The sequence below is a fragment of the Panthera uncia genome, chromosome B4 (genome assembly GCF_023721935.1).
Source record: "Panthera uncia isolate 11264 chromosome B4, Puncia_PCG_1.0, whole genome shotgun sequence".
Lineage (NCBI taxonomy): Eukaryota > Metazoa > Chordata > Mammalia > Carnivora > Felidae > Panthera > Panthera uncia.
The window spans coordinates 82,671,810-82,685,254 of NC_064809.1; the positions used below are offsets into that span (position 1 = coordinate 82,671,810).

At 40.9% G+C, this 13,445-nt stretch overlaps 1 protein-coding gene across 2 annotated transcripts in view; it reads right to left on the reverse strand.

Moving 5' to 3' along the window:
• LRIG3 (leucine rich repeats and immunoglobulin like domains 3) overlaps window positions 1-6,538 on the reverse strand; it is a 49,211-nt gene extending 42,673 nt beyond the window's left edge. For both annotated transcript variants that reach the window (XM_049625874.1, XM_049625873.1), the window contains exons 1-3: window positions 6,035-6,538; window positions 376-447; window positions 91-165 (exon numbers count right to left, since the gene is read on the reverse strand). In XM_049625874.1, the coding sequence (XP_049481831.1) occupies window positions 91-165; window positions 376-447; window positions 6,035-6,279 (392 nt within the window). In that variant the 5' untranslated portion in view covers window positions 6,280-6,538. The remainder of the gene's footprint in view (window positions 1-90; window positions 166-375; window positions 448-6,034) is intronic.
• Between the last annotated feature and the right edge of the window lie 6,907 nt (window positions 6,539-13,445).

Below are 13,445 nucleotides of genomic sequence, written 5' to 3' on the forward strand. Positions count from 1 at the left end.
TGCTTGTAAGACCTTTACTCTAGCCCATGCGGAACTGCTACTACCCATGGTCCTTGCAAACATACACACAAAATCCTAACGTTCACTTACAAGGAGAGAAGTGTAATATTTGCTGAGACTGGTCCTAGATTTGGAATGGTCTCCAATTCATTGTTGTTCAGTTTCCTTTAGGTGCCAAAAAAAAGGGGGGGGGGAGAAAAAAAGACAAAAAGAATGCTGATTAGATAATCTGTAATTCACAGAGGTAAAAACTTTATAAAATTAAAGATACCTCCCAAATTAAAAGTTTTTAATAATTTACTGTTATCTAAATGTTCTTTACAGTTAAGTGGTATATTTTATTCAACCTCAAATAGAAAGTAAAATAAGACTCACACTTCTCGAAGGCTCTGAAGGTGGCTCATGGAATTTGCCTTGATTAAAGACAATCTGTTGTGACTCAAGTCCCTATGAGAAAACAAAAATAAAGTTATAGGTAGTTTCAAAAACAAATCACTAACGGTCTTTAACAAAGTGCAAGACAGTTATGAAATATCTCTATCAACACTAGTGACAACATAAGAAATAACTGGTTCATCCTTTCCCCAAACTAGATGGTAACCAAACTGCCAAAATCAAAAATACAAATTCTGAGGACAAAATTAGTTTAGGAGGCTGGCAGATTCAAGTGCTTTGAGCCTACAAATTTTTAGGAGATGTTTTTTGGCACAAGGTGAACAGATCTTTTGTGAACTGGTTGTTTTGCTTCACCCTCCCCATCCCCTACCATCTCCTCGCTTCCAACCTGATATGATGAAGTCATGGCCTATGAAAAGTGGCTAATTAGGCAGGCTGCTGAAACTCAAATCTCTAAAGAAACCTTTTTATTATTATCATAAAATTAAGCATCAGTGTCTTTATTACAAACAAAATAGAAATTGCTTTTTATACATATTTATTTCTCTGGGTTTAGGCACCAAATTATTTCAAGTACCATTTTGTGTGTGTGTGTGTCTGTGTGTGAGAGAGTAGGAAGCCACCTGAATTCTACTTTCCTGAATTTCCCAAATCTCAGTATCTGATAATGTAATGTGTAATTTAAACCACATAAACCACCTACAAAGTAGGCTGTATAGAAACCTATGATCAGATTTTTTTCAATCATTAAATACATCTGCTTGTTACTCAAAGACTTAACCTGAGTAACAATTTCCATAAGACAGCATTATTTTTAAGAAAGCAAAACAAAACTTCTACTTATACAATATTCTAGGCCAGGACATCATCTGAGCATTTAAGATTCAAGAATTTTAAAGAAACCCAGTAAATATTTGATGGCATTCCCTTTATGTGTTAATAAACTGAATGTGCGCCTTCCACGTGGTATAATGAAAACGAAATGGTTGGAACAGCCATCGAAAATCAGGCTTACAAGCAGTATGGCTTAAAGCTCTCCCACTGAAGGAAGCTTACCAACCCTTACCAAATTAATTCTTTCAGTGTTTAAAAATGAAGACTTGTAACTAACCTAAGTTTTAGGTAACCAAACTTGACTGGAGAAAAGCATGAACCAAAAATAAAGGGCCGAAGAATCACATCCAGAAAAACACAGTGTAACTTGGTGCACATCTATTAAGCTAACAATTAGAAACCAGCAATCCTTTCAAGTCTTTGAATTTTTATTTTGAGAATAAACCTGGATTTCTCTATTTCACCTAAATAGAAAAAAAAAAAAATCTGCAAAGGTTTTATTTGAAACATGTTTGCTTAAAGACCTACCAGACAGTAACAGACATGAGTAGATTTGTTCTGGTAGAGTTATAACATGAAAAAAAATCTGGCACAGTCTTTAAACTATAAAAATCCTGCAATTACAACCACTGCTGTGCATGCTCACCACGCTGGAGCCAGACACTTTCCCTCACTGCCCAGCTCACGTCCGTCTGGAGTTCATCAAGGAACCCGTGGGCCCAACAACTCACGTTAGGATTCAAACAAAACCTGTGTGCTTTTAGCACCACAGACAGTCACGGATTTCCCACAGGGTTTCAAAAACAACCAGCGAAAAGAGTCCTTCACCTGGGAGGTAGCCTGAATCAACAGAGAGTCTCATTTGGATCCACTTAACTAAAGAACATTGAACCAGCATAAAACTGCGTCCCTGATTGTTTCAATTTTTAAAAGGAAAAGGGGAGCCAATCTGGCATTGCCATTTAATACAGGTGGTTTTCTTTTTAATTAGAAAAAACTAAAACTACACTCTTCGCTTCGTTTTAAACATTATTTCATAGGGCAATCCTGTGAGAAAAGAGAGCGAGTGTTGAGCTTTTTTTCAACCAGTAATGGGATGAGATCTCCAACAAAAGACCTTTAAAATGAGAAACTGCCTTCCAAGAACTATGCACATGCTGGGGACCACTCATTTCTGATCCAGAAGCGGGAACTGGCAACCTTAAATATTTCAGTTATTGCAACACACTTCCATTCCTGAGTTTTGTGTACTATTAAAACCACATTATATGTGGGAGGAAAAAAAAATCACCTCTTAAGTGACTTTTACTACTAAATACTTAAAGCCATGAATCTTTGAATGCATCTAAATTTAGATTTAATACAGTTTATGTTTCAGAAATGATTACTTTCCAGTTAAAGGATGTCACATTTTCCTCAGTCTTCCCTATATTGTTTTTATGGCTAAACCACATTAAAAACAAACACAAGTCATACAATGTCGATATTTTCTTAAACCCGCAAGAACATTCAGGGAGAAAAGCAGATTCTTCATTTTTAGGGTTCCATTAATGAACACCTTCCCCACGAAACCTTACTAAAAAACTCTGTAGAGTGAGGTTAATAAATGTGAAAAGTGGCGAGGCAAGGAGGTGTGAACTATTTACCTAGAACTCAGCCGGCCAAATGCTTGAAAATTAAACGCTACATGGTAGAGAAAAGTCTTCCTGCACGTTAGCAAGCAAATAAATATACATGAAAATAATTCATTTACAACATTTGGTTCCGGCCATCATTTTGTTCCTTTTAGCATTTGGAAATCTGACTTCCAAGTCAAATTTTAAAATGCAAATCCAGCTCAGCTTCTTAATCAATCCCACTGGGGCCTGCAGAGCTGCAAATTCAGCAGAAATCTGGAAAGCTGAAAAACAAAAAGCCAGGCTGTAGCTGTTTTAAGACACTGATCCAAAGTGACTCATAAATCAGCCTGTTATGTTCAAGTTTTAGTCTGGAAATACAGAAAAACAGCTGTGAAAACCATAAGGCCCATTACCCCCACTCCAGCCCCAATTCTGGTACCGAGCAGACGATTTCTAACAGGAGAACACTAAAGCCACACCAGCAGAAAGTACCTTTCGGACTTTCGCCTCAGCCCAGCTAACTCAAACATCTCTGTGTGATAAGATAATTCTGAAACTCCATTGAGATTTTAATACGTTTAGCTCTCACTGGCAATTGAGCAACTTCTCTCTCTTTTGGCTAAAGTAACATATTCCAACAAGCACTCCTCTTTGGGTTCAGAACTCTGTAAGTGCAAACTCAAAAGATGTAAACTCAAGTCTGCCTTTAAAGGCAGTTTGTAAGCAAAGACTTCCAGTAGTTACTGTTTTAAAAGCCACTTTCAGTAAAGTACAAGTTACTTTTGGAAAAGAGAACTACAGTATTATTATTTTACAGCTCAAACTATTCAATTTTTCACACACGAGATTCTTAAGGCAATACATTACAACCGAATAAAGTGAACAAAGTACATACGCACGTACATTGGATTTTAACTCGTAAATTCAACAAAAGACACAAAACACAAAGTTTTCCTGAATGGTGCTCTCATCAATTAGTCCTAAGACAAATGTTTACTCTCTTAATTACCCGAGAAAAAGTTAAGATACGGGAAAGAATGATACGTACTCTTCTGTTTAGTTCTCAACTCTGAAACAGTCTACTTAAACGCTTTTATAATTGTGTAAAATTTAAGAAACGGTGATCTTATGCCTCCTGTTCCAAACACCAAGTAACAGGGAAGTAAAGCCCAATTCCACGTGTTTTTCTGCTCCTTTCAAAGGTGGAGCTAGGAGACCTCTAGAGCTTTAGGAACAAAAGAAACATTTATAATAAAGAATTTAGACCGCATGGCTTGGTGACAACTACAAAGTTGGTTAAAAGTCACACAAGTACAAGGATGACAGAACTGTCCAATGAGTGATCACAGTGGGGCTTCTGACAACAGACCTAGTGCTTATTTATACAAGTGGAACTTATTTTCACATATATTTAAGGAATGTGTACTTGCACTGAGACAATTTACTGCTGGCGGAAATGTAATTAAAGATTGTGCTAACCAAATAAACTGTAATTTGTTTTTAGTGTGCCACCAAATTATCTGCAAAACAAAATCCTAATTAGGTCAGCTACTTTTAAGACAACGTTTCAATAGATATCAAACCCCTTTTGGTTTAACTCAACTTCTAATCAAGACCAGTACAGTTATTTTTTTTTTTAAGACATCCAAATTCACACCAAAAATATATACTGCACACTGGCATGACCCAATAGACTACTTGGCAATGAGAAACTACTAATATAAGTTTGGCGAATGATTCAAGCATTTCTAAACACACCCCTGGAAGGACTATTCATTTTCTTTTTCTCATCTCTCTATTATTCATACATGTTCACCTCCAGTCATTCAAATGTTCAGTTCCATATGTTGTCAATAGAGCCATTCACATTTCATGAATAAGGCAGCATGACCTCCACAAGAAGCAATTGAACAGAATTAGCCACAACTAATTGAAAGTCTTCCTGCTTCGGGTTAAAGCCCTTATCTCCTTTCAATTGTAAAAAAAAAAAAAAAAAAAAAAAAAAGACACTATTAAAACATCATAAGAGATTAAATCATCTAAACCTTTAATTCTACTTTTCTGTTAAAGTAAGGTTTATTAACACAAATAATGTGCTTTTGGGGCCAACAGTCCCACAATTCACAAATAAAGATTTTGATTAGCGCAATGATTTAAAAACACAATTTCTTAAACTACCAGACTAAACTTTCTACTACTATTACCAGGATGAAGGCAGAATTAGCGTTGCAATTCTGCTAGGCCCAAACCTAAGGATTAAGGATGGACTGTATTTCAACTTTTTTAGACAAGATAACTTTTTAATTTTTTTTGAGAAACACAAGTTTTGATTATTTACATTTTACACAAGTCCGCCAATTTTAACAAAAGACTGGGGCCTGGAGAGCCTAAGGAGAGGACATTTGGAAAGAATCAGCCTTTCCAACTAAACTACATTTTCTTCCTTGTTCTTCCACGCAGTTGGCAGTGATTTCAAGTTTTCAGACTTCACAGCTAGCTTCCAAAAACTTGCATAACAGCGTCCAGTCCTCTGTCCTAAACTGTTTGCTGAGAAGCTACAGAAATCACGCCCTTCGTTCTGAAAACGAGTTCCTTCCTTTCCGTATCTACTCATCAGTCTCGCCGACTTCTTACCGGAACCAGGATGCGTTACAATTTGGTGGAGGCTTTACGGAATTTCTTATAAGCGAAATTAAGCACAGGGGAAGAACAACAAAAGGATGTCTACTACAGCTTGCATGGAACTCTGGCGAGGGGGACTTCTCAAATAAAGGCTCACTCAGTTACTGGTTAGGAACAGTATAGGGGGCCAGAACCAGTTAGAACTGTAGTTGAGCCACAGGATCACACACTCAGGGAGAACTGAGAACGCCGGTAACACGTAGGTTGCCACCTCTCCCGTCCCGCCCTCGCAGGGGAGCGCAGTGGAATCCCCTCGGCAGGCTCAAGGCTCAGGACCCAGGCTCTACCCTTTGGAGTTGTCAGCAGCTCCCTTCCCCCGCCCACCTGCAGCCAGACACCGGGGTAGAGAGACTGAGGCCTCGACGGCTCCTTTTCCATCCCCACGGAGCGCCGCTCGAGGCCTGGGCCAAGAGCAACTGCCCCAGAAGGGCCAACTGAGCGCCGAGCCCCAGGCCCCTTGCGAATCTCGAGCGGCTCCCCCCAGTGCCCTCGAAAATACTTACAGCCGAGCGACCCACGGCGGGAGCGACTCGGGAAGGCGCGCCAGCCGCTGGCGACTGCAGTCCAGGAGGTCCCCGAGGCAGCGGCAGGGAGCGGGACACAGGCGCTCGGCGGCGACCCCAGAAGGCTGCCCGAGTGTCCCCGAGCCGCCGCGACCGCTGCCCTCGGCCGGGCCCAGCCGCCCCAGCACCGCGCACAGCAGCAGTCCCAGCGCCACCGCCGGCGCACAGAGCCTCGGCGCGCCCATCGCACTCTTGCGGCCTCTAGCTCGGCCCGGCGCTCCGCAGCCGGCGCGCGCTCGGGGCCCGGCACAAACTTGCAGCTGAGAGTGGCTGCCCGCGCTCGGGGCCGCGTATGCGCGCCCTGTCCGGCGCTCCACGACAAACTCCTTTATTTTACGCCCCGCAGCGAATCCCTTTCATGCCCCGGAGCAGCGAGAGGAAAACCGGAGAGGACGGCCAGCTGCGACGGCGTTGCAGCCCCAGCAGCGTCGGCGCGCCGAAGACCCTCTCGCCCGCAAAGAAACTTTTTGCCTCCTCCCCGCCGCGGTGCGTGAAGTCCCGGCGCGGTGGAGTCGGGAGGCGGGGCGTGCGGGGCCGTCGAGCGCCCATTGGCCGGCCAGGCCCAGTCGCCCCGAGTCCACGTGACAACAACAGGGCTCCAGCCCCGGGCGGGAGCGCGGGAGAAAGTGGAGCTGAGATTGTAGGAAATTTGGAGTTAGAGTTTCCAGCCTCTCCGGCCAGCAGTCTCCACTACGTCCTGGGAAACATATATCAAATGGAGTTGAAGAGAAAAAGGGAGTGTGCAAACAACTGAACACATCATTAGGCCAGCTCTCGGAGTTGGAGGTATTTTGGCAAACTTGAGAGGAGTAAAGTTAGTCCTGTTATCAGGAAAGTTTTCAATTCCAAATTAAAAAAAAAAAATTAGAAATTATCCACAGATGAAACGATGGTTTCAGTAAAAATACGGTTCCTTTAACATTAATAATGGTTGATTTTTTCACACATATGTCAGCTCTAAAGATAAAAATAATAAAATGTAAAAGTCATGGCATTGGAAATGGTATATGGCGTGGAAATAGCCAGCCTTAGTGCATTGGGTCGAGCTGGGGGGAAATTCTGGGAAATGACCTTCCAGTAAACTCTGATGGCAATCGTAGAGCATATGCAATAGCTAGGAATAATAAAAATAGTCAACAGTCATTTCAAGGCAAAATGAAAACTAGGACCTTGGAGGAAGAGGTTAATATAGGCCCCATAGTCCACCTGGGCTTTGAGTGATGACAAATTATGATTGAGAATGCTATCAGGCTAAAAGTACTGGTGTACCTGCTTAGGTAGGGTGTGTGGGGACGGGGGGTTGGGGAGTGGGGTGGATTCAGGCATGTAGGACTTCCCCAGTGAAGTCTGTGTCCTGACTTACTCCTGCAGGTGGTTGGGGCCACAGGATGTTGGAAACCCCGGAGATAATCTGTGAACATCCTCCTCCTCTAGGTGAGGATATATACCCAGAGAAGGTAACTAATCTGTTTGTGGTGAAAAAAGGAAGCTTATTTGAAACTTCAACTTCTGCAGTCGTTGTTTCTTGCAGGTCATCTGCCAAAGCATTCCTTAGGGACCGCTTAAACTGTTCATTATTGAGGAGTGGACGTAGTTTGTCCAGTGGGGACTTTAACTCCAATTGCAGTGCTCTTTGATTTCTACTGCAGCAAACCACCTGTTAATAAGCACTCCCATTCTTGGGGGAGAGTAAAGACTCACTTTGAAGTTGAAGAACACTTTAGATATAATATCCCATCCTCTTCCTTTCACTACTGTTAGTGTCAACTCCACCACTTTTTTGGATGATGTACAATTAAGAAATATTTATAACGATGTCATCTCGGTTTTGAATGATCACTCTGCCTGCTTGGAGTGGTCACGAAACACCCCAGTCGTGCTGTGTTCAGCTCAGTCTCCCCCATCTATTTCATGTAAGGAAAATCAAGCTTAGTGCTTTGGAGTTTTTAGAAAGAAGTATGCCATTATACATGTGCCTTTATGTATAAGTGTGGTGGCTTGCTGATTGACCTATCACCCATGTGATGGAAGCAGTCAGAAATTGGCTACCATTTGGGGGAAGTTCGGCTCATTTTCTTTCTCCATTTTCTACTCTCCTTATTTCATTTTCTGTTCATTTCACTTACACCTATGTGCTGACATTTACCATATCCATATTTCCAGCCCACATCTTTCTCTTAAACTCGAGACTTACATATTCAACCATTCTTAGGTATTCTCAAACTGGACGTTCAAATGTAACATGTTTAAGATTAAATTTCATCACCCCTGAACCTTACTCCTTTTCTTCATGAGTTGGACATCTCAAGGAATGATTAAACCTCCCTCTTTCCAGATGACTACAACTCCAGAAACCTCATTCACCCTTAATAGTCCTCATTCTCACCACCACCTCTGCATTTGATCAATTAGCAAGTCCTGATGAAGCTAGCAACTAAACGTATATCTCCGCTCCATCTCAAGAGGTGTTATGCAAACTCAGACCACCATCAGCTCTTGCTTGGATTACCGCTATAGCCTCCTTCCTATCTGGCATTCCAGTCCTTTCTCCACAGTGCACTCAAGTGATAAGCCGAAAGATCATATCTGAGCCTGTGATTCCAATGCCTAATTCCTGCTGTCCTCAGAGTAAAGTTTAAATTCTCTAGCATAATATAGTCTCTTTTTGTATTTGGCCTCTACTCACCTCTTTAACTCATTTCATTTAATCGTGTTCATTTTACTCCAGGAACTACTGGCAATTCTCTTCCCATGCTGTGCTCTTTCCCTTGTCCCTCCTTCGTACCCTGGGGCCTCTGTCGCTCTTCTGTCTGGTTGGTTTGCACTTCAACTTATGCACCCTTCTTTTGGAGAAGGCTTCCTTGAGTCCTATCCCTCCACTTCCAGCATATCCTTCCAGCATATCCACTCTTCACTGGAATGTAATTGGCCATTTTTACTCTGCTATTTCCTAGGTAGTGCTTAGAATTTTCCATATAATCATTTTTCCTGTACATTCTTCAAGGGTTTTACCAGAATTTAATATTAATTAAATTACTTAAAATTTCAGTATTTCAGTTTCTCCATCTGTGAGTTGGGAATACAATATATATATATATTTTTTTAAATTTGACTTCCAGTATAAGTTCACTGTATTAGCTATCACCCTCTATTCCCTCTATATTATTTAAGGACTAATAGCCATGACTAGCTGAAATCCAGAGGCTACCAGCCCCTCCCTAGTACACCCTTTGCATGTTTGCTCCTACCAGTAGGATCCATAGTAGTTCCAGACTTGTTTATATCTATAATTACACAAGCGAATTAAATATTATGTTAACCAAATAAATTTGAGTGCAATCAAAAAGTAGCTTTATTCCTTATAATGAATACTGATTTGGATATCTAATGAAGAATTTGAAACTGGAGAAGATTCTTAAAAGGTAATCGCTAAAACACAATGCCATCAGATTAGATATGGGCAAGACAATTGAATAACTGGGGAGAAATTATAGATTAGAAGATTTCTTCACACAGATTGCTTTGTAAGCATCTTTAAGTTCTTATTTCACTTCAAAGTAATTGTAATTGGGAATCAATCAGCAGAGGATGTTTTATGGATGTGGCTTATGCTTGCTCAGAACTTCACATGGTCTTTGAGCAAACTGTGAAGACATGGAAAGGTTTTAGCATACATTAAATATGGCTATTCTCCGTGTCAATATGACCTCCACTATTCAGTCGATAGAAAGAGGAACTAGTTCTACACGGGAACTTTAAATCACCGTCATATTTTCAGAGACTTCTCAAACCCTTTATGAACCACAGGACGGAACTTCCATGGGGTTTCTGCTGAATGAGAATGTTCCTCACAGCCCTGTGCAGCTTCTTTTGTAAGTAGGCAGACAGTAGGAATGGAGGCAGAGTGCCAGGAAACATGGTCTGTAATAGAGGAGGAAAAGGAACGTAAAACTTTGTTTAATCTTCCCAAATTTATCAGCGAATAGCAGTGATTCAGAAACGATCTTAATGTGTCATTGAATTCTCTGATCGTCTCATGACGTAGTTTATCTGTACACACACACATACAAATACAGTAGCATCACATGTTGATTCTCCATTCTTGTGGCTAATCTCTCATAAAAACAGATTTAGTATGAAGTAGCCAGATTCATTTTGAATGGAGGTCTTTTAACATTTGAATTAAGATGAGATCAAGTGTTGGATTTCTGTACTCCTTCAGAGGTTTACACTGGTTAACTGGGTAGTTGAAAATTGACTCTATTGGAAATGACCTAAATCACACCAGACAGTTTCTCATTTATAACTTTGTCCTGGTGAATGGCAATTCCCATCCGTTTTTAAAACAGCCTCCAGCTGCCCATTTTGTGGTTAGTATAACCCGGCCCCAGTTCTCTTTTCAGTTTTCCTGTGTTTTTTTTTTTCTTTCTTTCTTTTCTCCTTCTGGCAAGTGTGAGACTTTCTTATCTTGAGTGTTGGCAAGGGCAATGACTCACCGATAAAAAGTAATAGAGGTGCTAAGCTGTCAGTTTTAACATCCCAGGGCAAGAATGAAAGCTAAACACTCAGTACTTGCTTTATCATGACAATGAATGGCACAGTTTGTGTAAGTGTGAACTGTGAAAAGGAAAAAGAGATAAGGCAAAGGAGGAAGAAAAGCACAAAAATCCCCAGATAATGATGCCAAAAGCAAATGTTGCTGTACTCTGTAACCTAACCATATCTTTTCCCATTCATTAAGGCATTTTAGAAGAAATAGATAACCCCCCTTTCTCACAAAAAAAGTGCAATGTTTTACTTAGAGAACAGGAGACTAGAGTCTTAACTTTATAAAAGCTCTGCTATGAACATGTCTTAACTCTTCAGGAAATATTTAGAAAAATGAAGATAGCCACCCATCTGTTTCTCTCAAGCTGGCCAACCATGTGATATTACTGTAATTGAAAACAAACAATGTTATCTGAACATTCTATTCATCCAACCCCAGATTACACATATGCTGTCTTTTATTTTACCCATTTCTCTGGTCACCCACTAGGAATAATATGTGCTCTGAGGAAAATTCATATCGTGGACAGAACTGGATACCCTGGAACTCACCTAGGTGTAGCCTGGAGCCATCGGGAGCTGGGAACCTTGAGGTAGGGGTGGGGAATGCGTGAAGGCTCAGGGCTGTGATCTCCCCTAGATTCTCCTCAGTGGTGTGTCCTTTCCCAGCAACAGATCCTTTCAGTGGTCTCCAGTTTCTCCATTTTTTAAGGGACTTCCAGATAGGTTCTCTTCTTTCAATGTCTGTTCTCTTCTTTTTCTGTAGCCAGCAGTAATACTAACTCCATGGGGAATCTCGATGCATAAAAAATAACCCACCCTGTCAGAAATGCAGAATTCCAAACGCTTGAGAAATTGTTATAGAGGATGCAAGGTAGAAGTCTGATAGGGACGTCATACACGCAGAAGCTTCGGCGTACCATACCTCATCACATTGGCCTGTAAAACAGGTGAAGAATGACACATTTGCTGTACGGTAGTATTCTGTTACTACAAAGTCATTTATAGATTCTAGTTCCTGTGACTTAACTCCCAGGTTGCTATTTTCTTTTTTTTAATTTTTTTTTTTTAACGTTTATTCATTTTTGCGACAGAGAGAGACAGAGCATGAACGGGGGAGGGGCAGAGAGAGAGGGAGACACAGAATCGGAAGCAGGCTCCAGGCTCTGAGCCATCAGCCCAGAGCCCGATGCGGGGCTCGAACTCACGGACCGCAAGATCGTGACCTGAGCTGAAGTCGGACGCTTAACCGACTGAGCCACCCAGGCGCCCCCCAGGTTGCTATTTTCTAATGATATTTCAGGGAAATAAAGTGAATTCACTATAGAAACATTCCCCTGCTGGGGTTTTTGACAATGGACTGTTGGAATTAAGGAAACCGGCAACTATTTGTCCTGAGAAAAGTAATATTTAACTTTAAGATGGAGAACAACGACAAAAACATTTTATAACCTTAATAGAAGATCCTTAATCTATGTGTATGACAGCATACTATACATATCCTGATATTTTTAATAGGTCTTTTATTATGGCATATCAAAAAGTTACTGCATGACTCAATTTGTTATGATTTATCTTGTGAGGTCAAAGAGAATCATTAGGCATATTTACTAAAAAGATTCATATATACCTCCTGGAAACTTTTCTATAGAATATTTTTCTTCTACTTCTTGCGTGAACAGTTGGCGTATACACTATTCTAAGAATTAATATGCATTTCCAAAACATGAGAGCACTCATAAATGAGTTATTATTGCTTTTATTTATGGTTTCATCCTCTTACACATTCGTTGTTTACTCAAGTCTATCAAATTATTAAGGTGAGTGTGCCATGAACATTCTCAAAAATCAAGTCCCCTACATTATTAAAAACTCTGTTTCGGGGCGCCTGGGTGGCTCAGTTGGTTAAGTGGCTGACTTCGGCTCAGGTCATGATCTCGCGGTCCGTGAGTTCGAGCCCCGCGTTGGGCTCTGTGCTGACAGCTCAGAGCCTGGAGCCTGTTTCAGATTCTGTGTCTCCCTCTCTCTGACCCTCCTCCGTTCATGCTTTGTCTCTCTGTCTCAAAAATAAAAACGTTAAAAAACAAACAAACAAACAAACAAACAAAAAACTCTGTTTCTATTCTTTAAGGATCCCTATCAAGCTACAGTGTTTACTGTATCATCACTCATAAGTATTTCAAATAGAGAATGAAGAAGAATTTTGGTTGTATGGGGTCGGTTTCAACACGGCATCATGCTCCTGTCATAGTAAAGACAGAACAAGTACTTTCCTGCTAAAATCTTAAGTTTTTAGCCCAAAGCTTTACACATTTCTGTTGTTTATACATACATAAAGAAAGATTCCCTCAGAAACATTGACATGGAGCTTGAAGACGCTTTCAAGGGCACCTTGCTTATTGGCTTGCCCCGGGCACAACCATGTCTGCGGCAGGCAGCCTCCTCCACTCCCATGGCAATTATTTCAGACTTGAACACCTTTTTCAGTCAGAGCCTTCATCTTTAAAGCCCACACAAATAAATTCCTCCTGGTCTCTTGCTGTCATTTGAGCTTTTCTGTTTCTTCTGGGCAAAATAGAAGCTATTCCCAGAAATATTCCTTAGTTTTCCTCTTTGCACATTAAATAATTACAATTCTTTCTAACTCTTTCTCACAAGCAGTACCTTTCCTCTATCTAACACCCTCATGAGGATCAAAAATGTCTGTTTTTTGGTTGCTTTGCGTAGGTGAGTATGGCAAAATAGAAGTAGGAGACTCCTGGGACTCCACAAGTGAGGCTATTCAACCTTTGTCAAGCTTTTG